This window comes from Schistocerca gregaria, chromosome 2 (genome assembly GCF_023897955.1).
Source record: "Schistocerca gregaria isolate iqSchGreg1 chromosome 2, iqSchGreg1.2, whole genome shotgun sequence".
Classification (NCBI taxonomy): Eukaryota; Metazoa; Arthropoda; class Insecta; order Orthoptera; family Acrididae; genus Schistocerca; species Schistocerca gregaria.
The window spans coordinates 295,245,805-295,264,677 of record NC_064921.1 but is presented as its reverse complement, the minus strand read 5'-3'; the positions used below and the strand labels follow the sequence as shown (position 1 = coordinate 295,264,677).

The 18,873-nt window shown below is 42.7% G+C and overlaps 1 protein-coding gene across 1 annotated transcript in view; it reads left to right on the top strand.

Moving 5' to 3' along the window:
* The window catches only part of LOC126336912 (putative U5 small nuclear ribonucleoprotein 200 kDa helicase), a 120,920-nt gene extending 106,613 nt beyond the window's left edge, over nucleotides 1–14,307 (top strand). The window contains exons 23-26 of the mRNA XM_050001042.1: nucleotides 433–722; nucleotides 1,017–1,259; nucleotides 5,056–5,179; nucleotides 13,956–14,307. Coding sequence (XP_049856999.1) covers nucleotides 433–722; nucleotides 1,017–1,259; nucleotides 5,056–5,179; nucleotides 13,956–14,083 — 785 coding nt within the window. The 3' untranslated portion in view covers nucleotides 14,084–14,307. The remainder of the gene's footprint in view (nucleotides 1–432; nucleotides 723–1,016; nucleotides 1,260–5,055; nucleotides 5,180–13,955) is intronic.
* The last annotated feature ends 4,566 nt before the right edge of the window (nucleotides 14,308–18,873 follow it).

The following is an 18,873-nucleotide window of genomic DNA, read 5'->3' as shown; positions in this document are numbered from 1 at the left end:
TCACCGCTGTTTGTGGTGGTAAGTGACAAATTCTACATAAGCAAGCAAGAGTCAAATTGCAGGATAAGTACTTTCTTCAAGTACAAAACATGTGTATGCATGCTACCACAACTGCCACTTGGAACCGGCAACACTGCAGTTCCTGTTCGTGTCTCGACCTGCATGAACCGCAGTCATTCATGAATTAGACTGTAGTAGCACTCAAGAAAGAGTTTGTCCGAATTCGTACCAATTTGTCCGGTTTTATTTAGTACATGTCAACAGTGAGTTGGTTACCTTTACTCCTTCCGTTATTTCTATTGTCAGGAGAATAATTATGTCTTACTATTAGTATGGAGAATTTGCTCCATTTAACGTCTCATTTTATTACTGACCTTATGAAATATGCCATAATTTTGTAAAATGTGACTTACATACTTAATTTGCTTTCAGGAGCTCGGTTCAATGATCCACACGTGAAGACAAACCTGATGCTGCAGGCACACCTTTCCCGATTGCAGCTCGGAGCTGAACTGCAAGGAGACACTGAGGTGATTTTGGGGAAGGCGATCCGACTCATCCAGGCCTGTGTTGATGTACTGAGCTCAAATGGTTGGCTGTCTCCTGCTGTTGCTGCTATGGAGCTGGCACAGATGGTGACGCAAGCCATGTGGAGCAAAGACTCATATCTAAAGCAGTTGCCACACTTTACTCCTGAAATCATCAAGCGATGTACTGAGAAGGTAGTTTCATTTGTTCTTCACTTGTTTTAGAATAGCTTATCTAAAATTGTCAGAAATCTGTGCAAGCTATTTCCCTGCACCCCTATAGTTCTGACACTATATTATGTATTTTTACATTTGGATTTCTTTCAGTTCTATAACTATTTCTGATGGAAATTATGCTGCATGTAGTCCTTGCAATATTGTAGCTATTCTCTTTCAAAATATCTCTCTGTTGATAAATATATACCCATCATGTGGAAAATAAATAATTAGCTGCAATTATGTGATAATTGTGTGTCAATGATATTTCAGGGTGTGGAAACAGTGTTTGATATTATGGAACTTGAAGATGAAGACCGCACTAAACTGCTGCAACTTACAGATCAACAAATGGCAGATGTTGCACGCTTCTGTAATCGTTATCCCAATATTGAACTGGGATATGAGGTACAAGACAAGGACAGGATACATACAGGTTCATCTGTGAATGTTCTTGTGCAGCTTGAGAGAGAAGATGAAGTTACAGGTCCTGTAATTGCACCATTCTACCCACAGGTAATATTTTTTGTAGCAGTTTTTGTTAGAAACAACATGAGCTTTCTGAAAAGAGGTTTGGATTGTCTGTCTTCGCTCCTTGCACACATGCACATGCATAGCCTAAGCCTCTTTATAGCAATATGCTCTGAGGTGGGTTTTTCCCAACCACTAACAGATATTCGTTGATGGTAGTGCAATGATGCACGCACCACATTTCATTGTTCGTAACTATTACTTTAAAGAAAGGCCCGCTGTCAACCACTTCAGTCAATACATTAACCCCATTACCAAAGATACAATGTATAATTGCCCTTCTCAATTGCATAGTGATTGAAATTACAGCAAACAAAAACAAGAGCATATTTTGAAGGTACAGTAGTAAGAGCATCATCCTCTTTCATGTACAATCTCTTTATAGTCCCATCTTTAAAATTTTAACACTTCTGCTGTCCATCTGGAAATTTGGTACCACAGTAATATCATGGACTTAAGACGGTAGGTGGAACTGAGTGATAACTGTGAAAGTCGAATTTGCATAAGTCAAGGTCCAATTTTACTTATAAAAACATACAAATTATGTTCAACTGGGACAAGAGACTAAAGAAAACAATGTAATTTAGAAGAAAATGTACAACAATAGAATAAAATTATATTACAATACAGTATTTTGCATTGCAACAATGTGAGACATTAAGTGACATAGAAGGCTTCATAAAATTTAAAAATGTCATCTACCGAGGACCCACAACCCCACCCCCCACGCATAATTATTTCGTCAAAGCTTTTGCTAATAAATTTTTTATTCCCTGTTATGTAGCAGAAATGCACATTTTATTGAATCTGGTTTTTTAATGTAACCATTTTCAATTAAACTGAGGCCTTATTTCAAGTTTGTAACTGTCAGTTGATCTTCTGATTAAACTGGGTGCAAATAATCAAGTTATTCAATGTTTTTTTACTCTTGCTCATACATTGCTATAAGCTCATCAGTTGTCTCCTCCTGATTGTGTGAATTCAATAGTTCATGAACGCCATCACCCTAAATTTAATTGTGTGGCAACAGTGTCCACTTCATCAACCACATTATCAATTTGATTAGGATCTGATACTGATACTAACCCCCCCCCCCCCCCCCCGGCTCCCCCTGTTTTGGCAGTGAAAAAACTGGACACAGTTTTTTTCCAAATGTCATTTAAAGTTTTTTGGGAAATTTCATTCAAAGATTGTCCAATAATTCCCGCAGCACTTGCTTCCAGAAGTCTTCATTTTGTCTCGTAGCTTCTTTTAATGTCTCTGGTTGTATTCAGTGACAAAAGTACAAATTTCACATGTGGGTGGAAAGTGATTAGTGTAACAGGAAGGTGACCTGGTGTGATGTCGATTAATAGTATTACTTTAAATGGGCATTGTTTTTATTGGCAACAATGTTCAACTTCAGATATGAAGTGATGACCAAACCAGTCCTCAAAAAATAAGCTGTCACTCAAGTTTTAGCATTCGACTTCCAACTCACGGCCAACCCAGATGTATGTGTATATTTTAAGACTCTTTGATTTCCTGGGCAATAAACTAAAAGAGGTTTTAATTTACAATCACCGGCTGCAGTGTCAGTCATTCGTGACTTTAAAACTTAAAAATGTGTAAGAATAGATCTGTTGGGTATCTTCTTCCAGAAAAGACCACTTTCATCTACATTTAACGTGGTTTGGTTGGTATGGCCACCTTCTATCACTGCTGTTAATTTTCCTTCACAGAGTGACACAGTCTCTTTATCAGTACTTGCCTCCTCTCCACTTTCTGTGATGCTATACCAAATACGACTACTCTTGAATTGGCTAAACTAACCATTACTAGCTGTAAATGTTTCATCTTTGGCCAACTTCCCAGTTTCTTCTTCCAGTCTCTAAAAAATCAGCTCAGCTTGAGAGCACACCATAATTTTAATATTGTTTCCATCTGAGGGATAATACCATGATGTTCACAAATGATACTTTAATTCAGTGATTAAGCATTTTTCATAGCTTAGAGAATTTTTCTTTACCTTTATAGATGTTCTGACTGTTGATTCCACTAGTTAAAACTTTTTTGGCAGTTCAAAAAATTTTAGTTTTTGCATCAAAGTCTGTGATAATACAGGATGTACATTAAGTCCGGGAACACCTTCAATTATTTATTGCACAAGAACTAAACAGTGTACAGATGTCATGCATATTGCATTTTGAAGGAAACCCTGAAAGTTTGTTTTACAAACATTCCATATGCGAACCATGACTGACCTGGCAGACGTCAATACGGTAATCGAATTCTTGCCATACCCGTCCCACCATAGCATCGTCGACTGTGGCAGTCGCTTACCATATTCTCTCCCAGAGCTCTGCTACATCACATGGTAGAGGCGGTACATACACCAGATCTTTAATGTGACCCCACAGAAAAAAAGTCTCATTGAGTGAGATCTGATGATCAGGGAGGCCATTTCATGAAACAGCCGATCCATTGATGCAGCTGCTCCGGGTTCAGGTACCCATGAACTTCACAATGAAAATGGGGTGGAGCCCCGTCTTCCTGAAAGATGGATGGAGAGTCTCCAATTTCATTTGAGGCATCAGCCATTGCTGCAACATGTCCAAGTAGGAATATCCAATGACAGTGCTCTCAGCGAAGAAGAATGGCCCCTACAGTTTTCGACGTGGCAAGGCACAAGAAACATTTACCTTTGGAGAATCACATTCAAAATCAGTAAATTCGTGTGGATGCTTTGTCCCCCAGATTAGACAATTATGCCTGTTCACTTTCCCATTAATGTGAAAAGTGGGTTCATCATTAAAAATTAAGTGATGAACAATGCCATCCCTATCCTCATTCAATTGCTGCAACTGCAAACAAAACTCAAAATGCTTGTCTTTGTCGTCGTCATTGAGCTTCTGCACTAGCTCCAATTTGAATGGTTTCATAGACAGCTTCTGTCACAGAACTTTCCACACTCTCATTGGAGCCATTTCAGGTTCACGGGATGCAAGATGCACCAGTTTCTTTGGGCTCCTTATGAATGTGTCTCATAGACTTCACTCACATTGGGACGTCTGCTTGTCTTTGCCGGGCACAAGCGACCTGTTGTAAACGAATTTGTTCTGGCAGTGGTAAATGGCCTTCCTTGTTGGTGGCTTCTTACCGTACTTATTTCTAAATATTCATTGAACAGCAGTAGCACACTTGTGTTTGTTGAACTCCAACACCCAGAAAGCTCGCTCCGCACCTGAACTCACCATGTTTCTGACCAGCGCTGACTATCGGCAAATTACCAAACTATGCTGTGGCGGTACACATTGGGGGGGGGGGGGGGGGGGGGGGATTTTAAGGTTTCTCTACTAAATGACATATGTATGATATCTGTATAGTCTTTGCTTCTTGTGCAATAAATAATTGTGTTTCCGGACTTTGTGTACTTTCTGTATTAATTTTACATTCCAAAGACAATGATTTCGTTTCCTTGGGTTATGCAAGTACATCAGCTCTTCTTCATGTAGATTACACAATCTATCAATCAAGCCAGCTCTGTGTATAAAATGAGTCTGTACGAAACACTTCTGAACCTATTGTAAGCCAAGCACTGTGTGAGTGGAGTGGGTCAGTAGAAGTGTGGAGCACTCAAACAGGTGAATTGTGTAACTCAATATTTGTGTAAAACAGGGTAACATAAGTTGGAGTATTACTGTATTGTGGATCAGATATTTCATGTGTAAATACTGTGATAATAATAATAATAATAATTTGTGACAAGATTTTAATTCTATTTCTTCCTGTGCCTGTGCAGAAACGTGAAGAAGGATGGTGGGTTGTGATAGGTGACCCAAAAACAAATTCCTTACTGTCAATTAAAAGGCTTACACTTCAGCAGAAAGCGAAAGTCAAGTTGGACTTTGTTGCACCAAGTCCAGGTGAGTGCTTTATTCTCATGATGTTTGCTTGGAACTGTTGCCCTTTCAGAGAGGGAAGCATTTAGTAAGTTTTGGTTAGAGTTTTATTTTGTATTTTAGAAATAAAAATTAAAACTGTCAGCCATTGAACAATAAGGATCTGGTTCTTGAAGAAGTGAAATGTAACATAAATTGTTGCCAGTCTCTGATTTAAGTGTCAGTTAGTGTATATTGGATATGTCTTATTCTATACGGTATTGCAATGCCTATGGATATGTATTTCATGTATGTTTTGTTTTGTCGTTTTTGTGTTTGACATTTATGTTATAGCAATGACATTAATATAACTTGCAAAATCCTGGTAGAACACAAACTGTGGTAGGAGAATAGGTAATCAATCATTATTTAATTGAGGCATTCAGCCATTGACCGGCACATGAAAAGGGCTTAAAGTCATCACATCTTCTTTGTAGCTAACAGACAAACAAAACAAGTTAACAAGCACGTGCACGCGCGCACACACACACACACACATATATATATTAAAAACAAAGATACCAAGCGGGAAAGCGCCGGTGGATAGGCACAATAAATAAAACACACACACAGAATTTCTAGCTTTCACAACCAACGGTTGCTTCTTCAGGAAAGAGTGAAGGAGAGGGAAAGACGAAAGGATGTGGGTTTTAAGGGAGAGGATAAGGAGTCATTCCAATCCCGGGAGCGGAAAGACTTACCTTAGGGGGGAAAAAGGACAAGTGTACACTCGCGCGCACACACGCACACACACACACACACACACACACACACACACACACACACACACACACACATCCATCCGCACATACACAGCCACAAGCAGACATTTGTAAAGGCAAAGACTTCGGGCAGAGATGTTAGTCGAGGCGGAAGTACAGAGGCAAAGAAGTTGTTGAAAGACAGGTGAGGTATGAGCGGCGGCAACTTGAAATTAGCGGAGGTTGAGGCCTGGCGGATATTGAGAAGAGAGGACATACTGAAGGGCAAGTTGCCATCTCCGGAGTACGGATAGGTTGGTGTTGGTGGGAAGTATCCAGTGTGACACTGTGCCAAGATGTGCTGGCCATCCACCAAGGCATGTTTAGTCATAGGGTGATCCTCATTACCAACAAACACTGTCTGCCTGTGTCCATTCATGCGAATGGACAGTTTGTTGCTGGTCATTCCCACATAGAAAGCATCACAGTGTAGGCAGATCAGTTGGTAAATCACGTGGGTGCTTTCACACATGGCTCTGCCGTTGATCGTGTACACCTTCCAGGTTACAGGACTGGAGTAGGTGGTGGTGGGAGGGTGCATAGGACAGGTTTTACACCGGGGGCAGTTACAAGTGTAGGAGCCAGAGGGTAGGGAAGGTGGTTTGGGGATTTCATAGGGATGAACCAAGAGGTTACGAAGGTTAGGTGGACGATGGAAAGACACTCTTGGTGGAGTGGGGAGGATTTCATGAAGGATGGATCTCATTTCGGGGCAGGATTTTAGGAAGTCGTATCCCTTCTGGAGAGCCACATTCAGAGTCTGATCCAGTCCCAGGAAATATCCTGTCACAAGTGGGGCACTTTCAGGGTTTTCTGTGAGAGGTTCTGGGTTTTTAGGGGATTAGGAAGTGGCTCTGGTTATTTGCTTCTGTACCAGGTCGGGAGGGTAGTTGCGGGATGCAAAAGTTGTTTTCAGGTTGTTGGTGTAATGGTTCAAGGATTCCAGACTGGAGCAGATTCGTTTGCCATGAAGACCTAGGCTGTAGGGAAGGGACCGTTTGATGTGGAATGGGTGGCTGCTGTCATAATGGAGGTACTGTTGCTTGTTGGTGGGTTTGATGTGGACAGACGTGTGAAGCTGGCCATCGGACAAATGGAGGTCGACGTCAAGGAAAGTGGCATGGGTTTTGGAGTAGGACCAGGTGAATCAGATGGAACCAAAGGAGTTGAGATTGGAGAGGAAATTCCTGATTTCTTCTTCACTGTGAGTCCAGATCATGAAGATGTCATCAATAAATCTGTACCAAACTTTGGGTTGTCAGGCTTGGGTAACCAAGAAGGCTTCCTCTAAGTAACCCATGAATAGGTTGGCGTACGAGGGGGCCATCCTGGTACCCATGGCTGTTCCCTTTAATTGTTGGTATGTCTGGCCTTCAAAAGTGAAGAAGTTGTGGGTCAGGATGAAGCTGGCTATGGTTTTAGGTAGGGTGGCATGTGATAGGCGTGGAAGGAAGTGCTCCATCGTAGCGAGGCCCTGGACGTGCGGGATATTTCTGTATAAGGAATTGGCATCAATGGTGACAAGGATCGTTTCCGGGGGTAACCAATTGGGTAAGGATTCTAGGCGTTCGAGAAAGTGGTTGGTGTCTTTGATGAAGGATGGGAGACTGCATGTAATGGGTTGAAGGTGTTGATCTACGTAGGCAAAGATACATCCTGTGGGGGCTTGGTAACCAGCTAAAATGCGGTGGCCGGGATGATTGTGGTTTGTGAATTTTAGGAAGAAGGTAGAAGGTAGGGGTACGGGGTGTTCGTGGAGTCAGGAGGTTGATGGAGTCAGGTGAAAGGTTTTGTAGGGGGCCTCAAGCTCTGAGGATTCCTTGAAGCTCCGCATGGACATTAGGAATGGGATTACCTTGGCAAATTTTGTATGTGGTGTTGTCTGAAAGCTGACGCAGTCCCTCAGCCACATACTCCCGACGATCAAGTACCACGGTCGTGGAACCCTTGTCTGCCCAAAGAATGACGATGGATCGGTCAGCCTTCGGATCACGGATTGAGAGGCAAGTCTGGAAGTCAGATATTCCTGGAAGGTTTGGAGAGGGTGATTTTGAGGAAGAGGAGGTGGGTCCCGCTGTGATGGAGGATGGAACTGTCCCAGGCAGCGTTCAGTTTGGATAGTGTCTTGGAGAGTTGGATCATTAGGAGTAGGACCAGGTGAATCTGATGGAACCAGAGGAGTTGAGGTTGGAGAGGAAACTCTGGAGTTCTTCTTCACTGTGAGTCCAGATCATGAAGATGTCCTACTCCAAATCCCATGCCACTTTCCTTGACGTTGAGCTTCATCTGTCCAATGGCCAGCTTCACACATCCATCCACATCAAACCCACCAACAAGCAACAGTACCTCCATTATGACAGCTGCCGCCCATTCCACATCAAACGGTCCCTTCCCTACAGAATGGTCTTTGTGACAAACGAATCTGCTCCAGTCCGGAATCCCTGAACTATTACACCAACAACCTGAAAACAGCTTTCGCATCCCGCAACTACCCTCCCGACCTGGTACAGAAGGAAATTACCAAAGCCACTTCCTCATTGCCTCAAACCCAGAACCTCCCACAGAAGAACCCGAAAAGTGCCCCACTTGTGACAGGATACTTTCCGGCTGGATCAGACTCTGAATGTGGCTCTCCAGCAGGGATACGACTTCCTCAAATCCTGCCCTGAAATGAGATCCATCCTTCATGAAATCCTCCCCACTCCAGCAAGAGTGTCTTTCCTCTGTCCAGCTAACCTTTGTAACCTCTTGTTTCATCCCTATGAAATCCCCAAACAACCTTCCCTACCCTCTGGCTCCTAACCTTGTAACCGTCCCCTGTGCAAAACCTGTCCCATGCACCCTCCCACCACCACCTACTCCACTCCTGTAACCCGGAAGGTGTACATAATCAAAGGCAGAGCCAAGTGTGAAAGCACCCATGTGATTTACCAACTGACATGCCTACACTGTGATGCCTTCTATGTGGAAATGACCAGCAACAAACTGTCCATTCGCATGAATGGACACAGGCAGACAGTGTTTGTTGGTAATGAGGATCACCCTGTGGCTAAACATGCCTTGGTGCACAGCCAGCACATCTTGGCACAGTGTTAAACCATCCGGGTTATCTGGACACTTCCCACTAACACCATCCTGTCAGAACTCCGGAGATGGAAACTTGCCCTTCGGTATATCCTCTCTTCTCATTATCCGCCAGGCCTCAACCTCCGCTACTTTCAAGTTGCCGCCGCTCATACCTCACCTGTCATTCAACATCTTTGCCTCTGTACTTCGGCCTCGACTGACATCTCTGCCCAAACTCTTTGCCCTTACAAATGTCTGCTTGTGTCTATGTATGTGCGGATGGATATCTGTGTGTGTGTGTGTGTGTGTGTGTGTGTGTGTGTGTGTGTGCGCGCGCGCGCATATACCTGTCCTTTTTTCCCCCTAAGGTAAGTCTTTCCACTCCCGGGATTGGAATGACTCCTTACCCTCTCCCTTAAAATCCACATCCTTTCACCTTCCCCTCTCCTTCCGTCTTTCCTGATGAAACAACCGTTGGTTGCGAAAGCTTGAATTTTGTGTGTATGTTTCTGTTTGTTTGTGTATCTATCAACATGCCAGTGCTTTCGTTTGGTAAGTCACATCATCTTTGTTTTTAGAGATATTTTTCCCACGTGGAATGTTTCCCTCTATTATATTTATATCATTAATTTGTACCCAACAATTACGTTTGTTATTGTCACTGTTGCATTTTGAAATCTTTTCTGTCGTCTTATTTTCTCTTTCTGTTTTTGCAAGTAGTTTCACTTTGTATTCACCTTCTCCTTTTTACCGTAATCTACCATACAATTTTATCCCGCCAATATATACTCAATAATATGTAACCCACTTCCAAACTATAACCAACAACATTTTTTTTTTTTCCGCATTCAACACTACCGCTGCTATAAAATCCACCGTTTCCAGTTCACAAACAGTGCCTTTCACCTATTGAACAACCATTTCGGCTAGTTCTAATAACTTTCGCTTTATTTCCATTTCCGTTTTTCCCACATCACTGATCATTTTTAGCCGCTTCCCATAAGTTTTAATGTCATTATTTCTTCGTCAGGCAATTGTTAGCCTCATTTCCATAATCTGCCACCACAAAACCACTCCTTTTGATACATTTACACCCAGTTTTTTCGAAATTTTCCCAAATTTCCCCACCCTTTAACGTGTTTTGGCAGCAACACAACCACCTTACCTTTGTGCGCATTGTTGTTTACCAACCCAAGTTCACCACAGGATCAACATAGCTCAGCTTTAACCAACACTTTTTCGACTTTTTTCACACCAGATCTCCAGTTGCTTTCTGGTTCACCTTTATCTCTCCCCATATATTTTTATTTTCATTTTAATTTCAGTCTCATGTTACACTTTCCACCTTCTAATACCATGTCACCCTCACAACATCCCCACAACGACCCCATTAAGTTTTATTTACATTCCCTCCGCAAACATGCCTTTGCCCTAGTCAGATTACGCTCCCATATTTTATTTTCTCAGGCTTGTCTGACATTTGGCATTATCCTCAGAGGCCTCACACTTAAAGTTCCCATCTCTGGCTGTAACCCATCTCTCCATCAGTCCGTATACCAGTTCCAAACTGAACAATCGATTGCCCTCACCCACCTAATCCTTCACCTACACATCAACTCAGCCAATGAACACACCTGTCAACTCCTATTCTTAATAAAAGTCCTCAATCTTTCCTGTCCCACATCCACACCAGCTGTTCAGAGCATCCTCCTGCAGGCCAACTGTAAATTAGAACAGCATGCCACCCTCCACCTCAAAAAACTATCCAATCTCCTGGTTTCCCACCTCCGGAAAGGCAACTCACTCACCCTTCACAACCTTTCCAGCAAACCTCAACCTCCTCTCATTGCACACAGACCCAGTCTCTCCCATCTACTCAGTCTCCCACTTCCAGCTCCACTCCCCCCAAAACCTCAAAATTCTAATCAACAAAATCTGGAACCACAACACTTTAATTCAGTAGTTAACCTTTCCTCCAAACCTCTCTCCCAATCCGAATCCTCTGTCCTATCCAATGCCCTCACCTTCAGCCCTACTCCCAGATTCAACCAAACAGCCCTCATCAAAGATTTACTGTCCTACACTCATACTCTCTGCTGGAAATATCACTTTGCCATGAAGAAAAATGATCCTAATCCTACTCCTAATGATCCAGCTCCCCAAGACACTATCCAAATTGAACCCTTCCTGGAACAGTTCCGTCCTCCCTCAAAGTGGGACCCACCTCCTCTTCCTCAAAATCGCCCTCACCAAACCTTCCAGGAATTTCTGACTTCCAGCCTTGGCTCTCAATCCTTCTTAAAAAACCTTAATCCTACTCCCAACATCACTACTGCTGAAGCCCAGGCTATCCGTGATCCGAAGGCTGACCGATCCATTGTCATTCTTCCGGCGGACAAGGGTTCCACGACTGTGGTACTTGATCGTCGGGAGTATGTAGCTGAGGGACTGTGTCAGCTATCAGACAAGGTAATCCCATTCTGAATGTCCAGGCCGAGCATCAAGGAATCCTCAGAACCTTAGGCCCCCTACAAAACCTTTCACCTGACTCCATCAACCTTCTGACCCCACGACACCCCACACCTCTACCTTCTACCTTCTTCCTAAAATTCACAAACCCAAACATCCCAGCCACCCCATTGTAGCTGGTTATTAAGCCCCCACAGAACGTATCTCTGCCTACGTATATCAACACCTTCAACCCATTACATGCAGTCTCCCATCCTTCATCAAAGACACCAGACACTTTCTCGAACGCCTGGAATCCTTAACCAACTGTTACCCTCAGAAACCACCCATATAACCATTGATGCCATTTCCTCACACACAGATATCCCGCATGTCAACGGCCTCGCTGTGATACAGCACTTCCTTTCACGATGATCACCTGCTACTCTACCTAAAAACCACTTTCCTCATTACCTTAGTCAGCTTCATCCTAACCCACAACTTCTTCACTTTTGAAGGCCAGACGTACCAACAATTAAAGAGAACAGCCATGGGTCTCAGGATGGCCCCCTCGTACGCCAACCTATTTATAGGTCGCTTAGAGGAAGCCTTCTTGGTTACCTAAGCCTGCCAACCCAAAGTTTGGTACAGATTTATTGATGACATCTTCATGATCTGGACTCAAAGTGAAGAAGAGCTCCAGACTTTCCTCTCCAACCTCAACTCCTTTGGCTCCATCAGATTCACCTGGTTCTACTCCAAATCCCATGCCACTTTCCTTGACGTTGACCTCCATCTGTCCGATGGCCAGCTTCACACGCCCGTCCACATCAAATCCACCAACAAGCAACAGTACCTCCATTATTACAGCAGCCACCCATTCCACATCAAACGGTCCCTTCTCTACAGCCTAGGTCTTCATGGCAAACGAATCTACTCCAGTCCGGAATCCTTGAACCATTACACCAACAACCTGAAAACAGCTTTCGCATCCCACAACTACCCTCCCGACCTGGTACAGAAGCAAATAACCAGAGCCACTTCCTCATCCCCTAAAAACCCAGAACCTCCCATAGAAGAACCACTAAAGTGCCCCACTTGTGACAGGATACTTCCTGGGACTGGATCAGACTCTGAATGTGGCTCTCCAACAGGGATACGACTTCCTCAAATCCTGCCCTGAACTGAGATCCATTCTTCATGAAATCCTCCCCACTCCACCAAGAGCGTCTTTCCTCCGTCCAGCTAGCCTTCGTAACCTCTTGGTTCATCCCTATGAAATCTCCAAACCACCTTCCCTATCTTCTGGTTCCTACCCTTGGAACTGCCCCCGGTGTAAAACCTGTCCCATGCACCCTCCCACCAACACCTACTCCAGTACTGTAACCCGGAAGGTGTACACGATCAAAGGCAGAGCCACATGTGAAAGCACCCACGTTATTTACCAACTGAAATGCCTACACTGTGAAGCCTCCTATTGGGGAATGACCAGCAACAAACTGTCCATTCGCATGAACGGACACAGGCAGATAGTGTTTGTTGGTAATGAGGATCACCCGATGGCTAAACATACCGAGCGAGGTGGCGCAGTGGTTAGCACACTGGACTCGCATTCGGGAGGACGACAGTTCAATCCCACGTCCGGCCATCCTGGCTTAGGTTTTCCGTGATTTCCCTAAATCGCGCCAGGCAAATGCCGGGATAGTTCCTTTGATAGGGCACGGCCGACTTCCTTCCCCATCCTTCCCTAATGCGCTGAGACCTTGACCTCGCAGTTTGGTCTCTTCCCCCCCCCCCCCCCCCCCCCCCCCAAAAAAAAAAAAAAAAAAAAAGGTGGCTAAACATGCCGTGGTGCACGGCCGGCTCATCTATGCACAGTGTTACGCCGTCCGGGTTATCTGGATACTTCCCACTGACACCAACCTATCAGAACTCCGGAGATGGGAACTTGCCCTTCAATATATTCTCTCTTCCCGTTACCCAGCAGGCCGCAGCCTCCGCTAATTTCAAGTTGCCGCCCGTCGTACCTCACCTGTCATTGAACAACATCTTTGCCTCTGTACTTCCACCTCGACTGACATCTCTGCCCAACCTCTTTGCATTTACATATGTCTGCCTGTGTCTGTATATGTGCAGATGTGTGTGTGTGTGTGTGTGTGTGTGTGTGTGTGTGTGTGTGTGTGTGAGTGAGTGCGCGCGCGCCCGCGATTGTATACCTGTCCTTTTTTCCCCCTAAGGTAAGTCTTTCTGCTCCTGGGATTGGAATGACTCCTTACCCTCTCCCTTAAAACCCACATCCTTTCGTCTTTCCCTCTCTTTCCCTCTTTCCTGATGAAGCAACCTTGAGTTGTGAAAGCTTGAAATTTGTGTGTGTGTTTGTGTGTTTTTCATTGTGTCTATCAACATACCATTGCTTAACTGCAGTTACAATGCATATCCAATTTTTGTTAAGTGTGATGTTACTAATCAGAATATTTCATTTGCAGGTCACCATACATATACTTTGTATTTCATGAGTGATGCATACCTTGGCTGTGATCAAGAATACAAGTTCTCAATTAATGTAGGAGATTTCGAAAGCGGAGACAGTGAGAGCGATAGTGGAAGTGACTAGGCCTAACAGGCTTGTAAATTTTCAAGTGACTGATTTTTGTAAATAATGGCATTTCATCATCCTTTTATTGTATATATCATTCCATCTTTATAATTGTATGTGTTTTATCCATCTAAAATAGTTGTGGGTAAATTATCAGAGAACTGTGTAAATGATGAGTGAAACTTTACTGTGGATGTGTTTATTAAAAAGTTTGATTAATAAATGATTCCTTTTTATTGAAACACTAGCCTTTTCCCTGCGACTTAACCTGCATACTTGTTCGACAAATACTATTATTGCTCACATCTCGTCCTGCACTAATCTTGTTCTATGTCCTCCTCCCCCACTCTTTTTCCATCTCCTCCTATCCCAATCTCCTCTGTCTTCTCTCTCACCATCTCTTTCTTTCTTCCCCATTTCTGTGCAGTATCCTTCTCCTTCCTCTTTCTATCTCCTCGCCTCCCCTCTCTGTTTCATCTCCACCTTGGCCTCCTCTGACTTATACCTTCCTTGCTCCCTCTTTGCCTGCGTCCTCCTCCCTCCATCTCCTCCTACCGCCCTCTCTGTGCCCATCTCCTCCTGCCCCCCTCTCTGTCTATCTCCTCTCTCCATCTACTGCTTCTCCCACACTGTTCTCTATCTATCTCCTCCTCCTCTCGTCCCCTTCTTCCAGTTCCTTCCCTTCTTTCTGCTCAGCCTTTATAGAAGGGGCTGCGAAACCATTGTGTCCCCCTAACATGTAGGCTGCTGTCGAGAGCTGGGTGGAAAGGCAGTCTGATACTATTCCCACACAATCGACCTGTTATGCATGACAGCATATATGCCAGGGGCTGGAAAAAAATCACTTTTTACCCATGTCCCCGCTTCTATTGCAACTAGCAGATTATAAACCCCACAGTGCAGATACTCATCAGGTCTGCAGTTTTTGCACCAGGTTTGGTTGAAATCGATCCAGGGGTTTAGGAAGACATACAAACATATACTCTGCTTTATGTATACAGGATGAACATTAATAGAACTAACAAACTGCTGGGATGGATTCCTGACTGGAAATGGAGGAAAAAAGGTCTTATGAACATGTATCCAAAAATGGATGGTGTGCATAGTGTGACAACAAATCGTCCTGGAACATGTTACAGAGCTGCATTGCGTCCAAGTCTCAGCAGATTTTCAAAATGGCTTCCATGGGATATTAGCTGTAGTCATACAGGATACACATAATCATATTTTGTTTTACACCCTGTTGACAGGCCAAGTGCCTGGAGCGTGTACTAGGGATCGTCTCAATATCCTGCAGAACTCGGCTCTCCAAATCTGGTGTACGCACAGTCTGCCACCTCCCTATATACATCTGTCTGAAAGTACCCATGATCATGCAAACACCCATAAAGAGCTTGAAATATTGTGTGATATTGTTTTGGCATAGCCATGCTGCGTCTCGACCATTTCCATCTGCTTCGCTGTACACAAACACCAATTCACCTTATTCCTGACATGAACACCGAACCGTTCTGCTGCTCACAGTATGCTGCGTAAATGACACAGCCTGCAACATACAAGGAACATGTGGCACATGATGAGAGGAACTGTTGTTCATCGCATCTACCATGGCAACAACGCATTTCCAGACATATGTTCATAGGACCGCAAACCATTTCCAGTCAGGAATCTGTCCTTCAGTTTTATTAATGTTGACCATTTATAGAGATTGCATACACAGTTTTACAGAAGAAATTAGAGTGTAGGAATCATTTTCTGTCAGAACTTTTAAATAATACATATGTGGATGGCAGTAAAACTTTGGATGAAAATGTGAAATGTGCTTGTGGTAAAGCAGTGATTCTCAATTTTTATGAGGACATCACCCTTGAAAGAGATCAGATAGAATCAGTGTCCCATCCAAAGTTTAGCAACTACGTAAACTTTACAGGGGAGGAGATTTTAACCCTTCTGTTTTTACAGTGATGAGATATAAATAATACTTAATATGCAAACAAATAACGTTGTTTTGATTTCATTCCTACAATACATATACTTTAACATTACAATACTTCTACTTTAATACCAGCAAGTTGTGGTGAGTGAAATTCATTTTTTCACCGAAACAGCCCTCCTTCATGTTGGAATTTATGTAACATGACATGTAAACGAATGAACTGATAATCATAAGGTTTTACCAAGTGAGATGGTGCAGTCAACAAAACACCGGACTTGCGTTCAGCAGTAGTTAAATCCTTATCTGAATTCCAATTTCGGTTTTCCATGCTTTTTCCTAAATCAGTGCTGAAATTCTACATCTATATCTACATGGATACTCTGCAAACCACATTTAAGTGCCTAGCAGAGGGTTCATCGGACAACCTTCACACTTCTCTCTTATTCCACCTCATATAGTGCACGGAACGATCGAACACTTATATTTTTCCCCACAAGCTCTGATTTCCCTTACGTTGTTGTGGTGATTGTTTCTCCCTGTATAGGTCGGTGTCAACAGATTATTTTCACATTTTGACGAGAAAGTTGGTGATGGGAATTTCGTTAGAAGATTCCATCGCAACGAAAAACGCCTTTCTTTTAATGATGTCCAGCCCAAATCCTGTATCATATCTGTGACACTCTCTCCCATACTTCGCAGTAGTACAAAGCATGCTGTCCTCCTTTGAACTTTTTAGATGAACTCCGTCAGTCCTATCTGGTAAGGATCCCACACCACATAGCAGTACTCTAAAAGAGGATGGACAAGCTTAATGTAGGCAGTCTCCTTAGTAGATCTGTTACATTTTCTAAGTGCCAATAAAACACAGTCTTTGGTTAGCCTTTCTCACAACATTTTCTATGTGTTCCTTTCAGTTTAAGTTGTTCGTAATTGTAATACCTATGTATTTAATTGAATTTACAGCTTTTGGATTAGACTGATTTATTGTGTAACAGAAGTTTAATTCCTTTTAGCACTCATGTGGATGACCTCACACTTTTCATTATTTAGGGTCAACTGCCAATTTTCACACCATTCAGGTATCTTTTTCTAAATTGTTTTGCAATTTGTTTTGATCTTCTGATGACTTTATTAGTTGATAAACAACAGCGTCATCTGCAAACAACCTAAGACGGTTGCTCAGATTGTCTCCCAAATTGTTCATATAGATAAGGAACAGCAACTGGCCTATAACACTACCTTGGGGAACACCAGAAATCACTTCTGTTTTACTCGATGACTTCCATCATTTACTACAAACTGTGACCTCTCTGACAGAAAATCACAAATCCTGTCACATAACTGAAACGATATCCCATAAGTACACAATTTCACTTCAAGCCCTTTTTGTGATACAGTATCCAAAGCTTTCTGGAAATCCAGAAATTCGGAATCCATCTGAAATCCCTTGTCAATAGCACTCAACACTTGATGTGAATAAAGAGCTAGTTGTGTTTCACAGGAACGATGTGTTCTAAACCCACGTTGACTGTGCGTCAATAGAAGTTTTCTTCGAGGTAATTCATAATGTTTGAACACAATATATGTACCAAAATCATGCTGCATATCGACGTTAATAATATGGGTCTGTAATTTAATGGATTACTCCTACTACCTTTCTTGAGTATGGTGTGACCTGTGCAACTTTCCAGTCTTTGGGTACGGATCTTTCGTTGAGCGAATAGTTGTATATGATTGTTAAGTATGGAGCTAATGCATCAGCATACTCCAAAAGGAACCTAATTGGTATACAGTCTGGACCAGAAGAATTGCTTTTATTAAGTGATTTAAGTTGCTTCGCTACTCCGAGGATATTTACTTCTACGTTACTCGTGTTGGCAGCTGTTCTCGATTCTAATTCTGGAATATTTACTTCGTTTTCTTTTGTGAGGGCATCTTGGAAGATTGTGTTTAGTAACTCTGCTTTGGCAGCACTGTCTTCGATAGTAGTCTCCCTTGCTATCACGCAGAGAAGGCATTGACTGTTTCTTGCCGCTAACATACTTCACATACGACCAGAATCTCTTTGGATTTTCTGCCATGTTTAGAGACAAAGTTTAGTTGTGGAAACTGTTATAAGAATCTCCCATTGAAGTCCACGCTAAATGTTGAACTCCTGGTAAAGATCACCAATCTTGGGAATTTTACTTCTGTTTAAATTTGGCATGTTTGTTTCATTGTTTCTGTAACAGTGTTCTAACCTGTTTTGTGTACCACAGAGGATCAGCTCCATCGTTTGTTAATTTATTTAGTATAAATCTCTCAATTGCTGCCGGTACTACTACTTTGAAGTCAAGCCACATGTGGTTTACACTTACGTTATTAATTTGGAAAGAGTGGAGATTGTTTCTCAGGAAGGCATCAAGATTTTTCACCTATTTTTAGAGGATTTGAGGATTACCATATTCAATCTCGCTACGACAATCCTGTGTTCACTAATCTCTGTATCGGTTTGGATGCTCGTTATTAACTCAGGATTATTTGTTTCTAAGAGGTCAAGCGTGTTTTCACTGCTAAAAATAATTTTCAGAGAATGCGTTTAGCACAATTTCGGATGATATTTTATGCGTACCTCTGGAATTAAACATGTATTTTCGCCAACATATCGAGGGCAAATTAAAATCACCACCAACTATTATCGTATGAGTCGGGTATGTGTTTGAAATCAAACTCAAGTTTTCTTTGAACCTTTCAGCAACTGTATCACCTGAATTGGGAGATCGGTAAAAGGATCCTATTATTATTTTATTCCAGTTGCCAACAATGACCTCTGCCCATCTTAAGTCACAGGAAGTATCCACTTCAATTTCTCGTCAAGTTAAACTACTTCTAA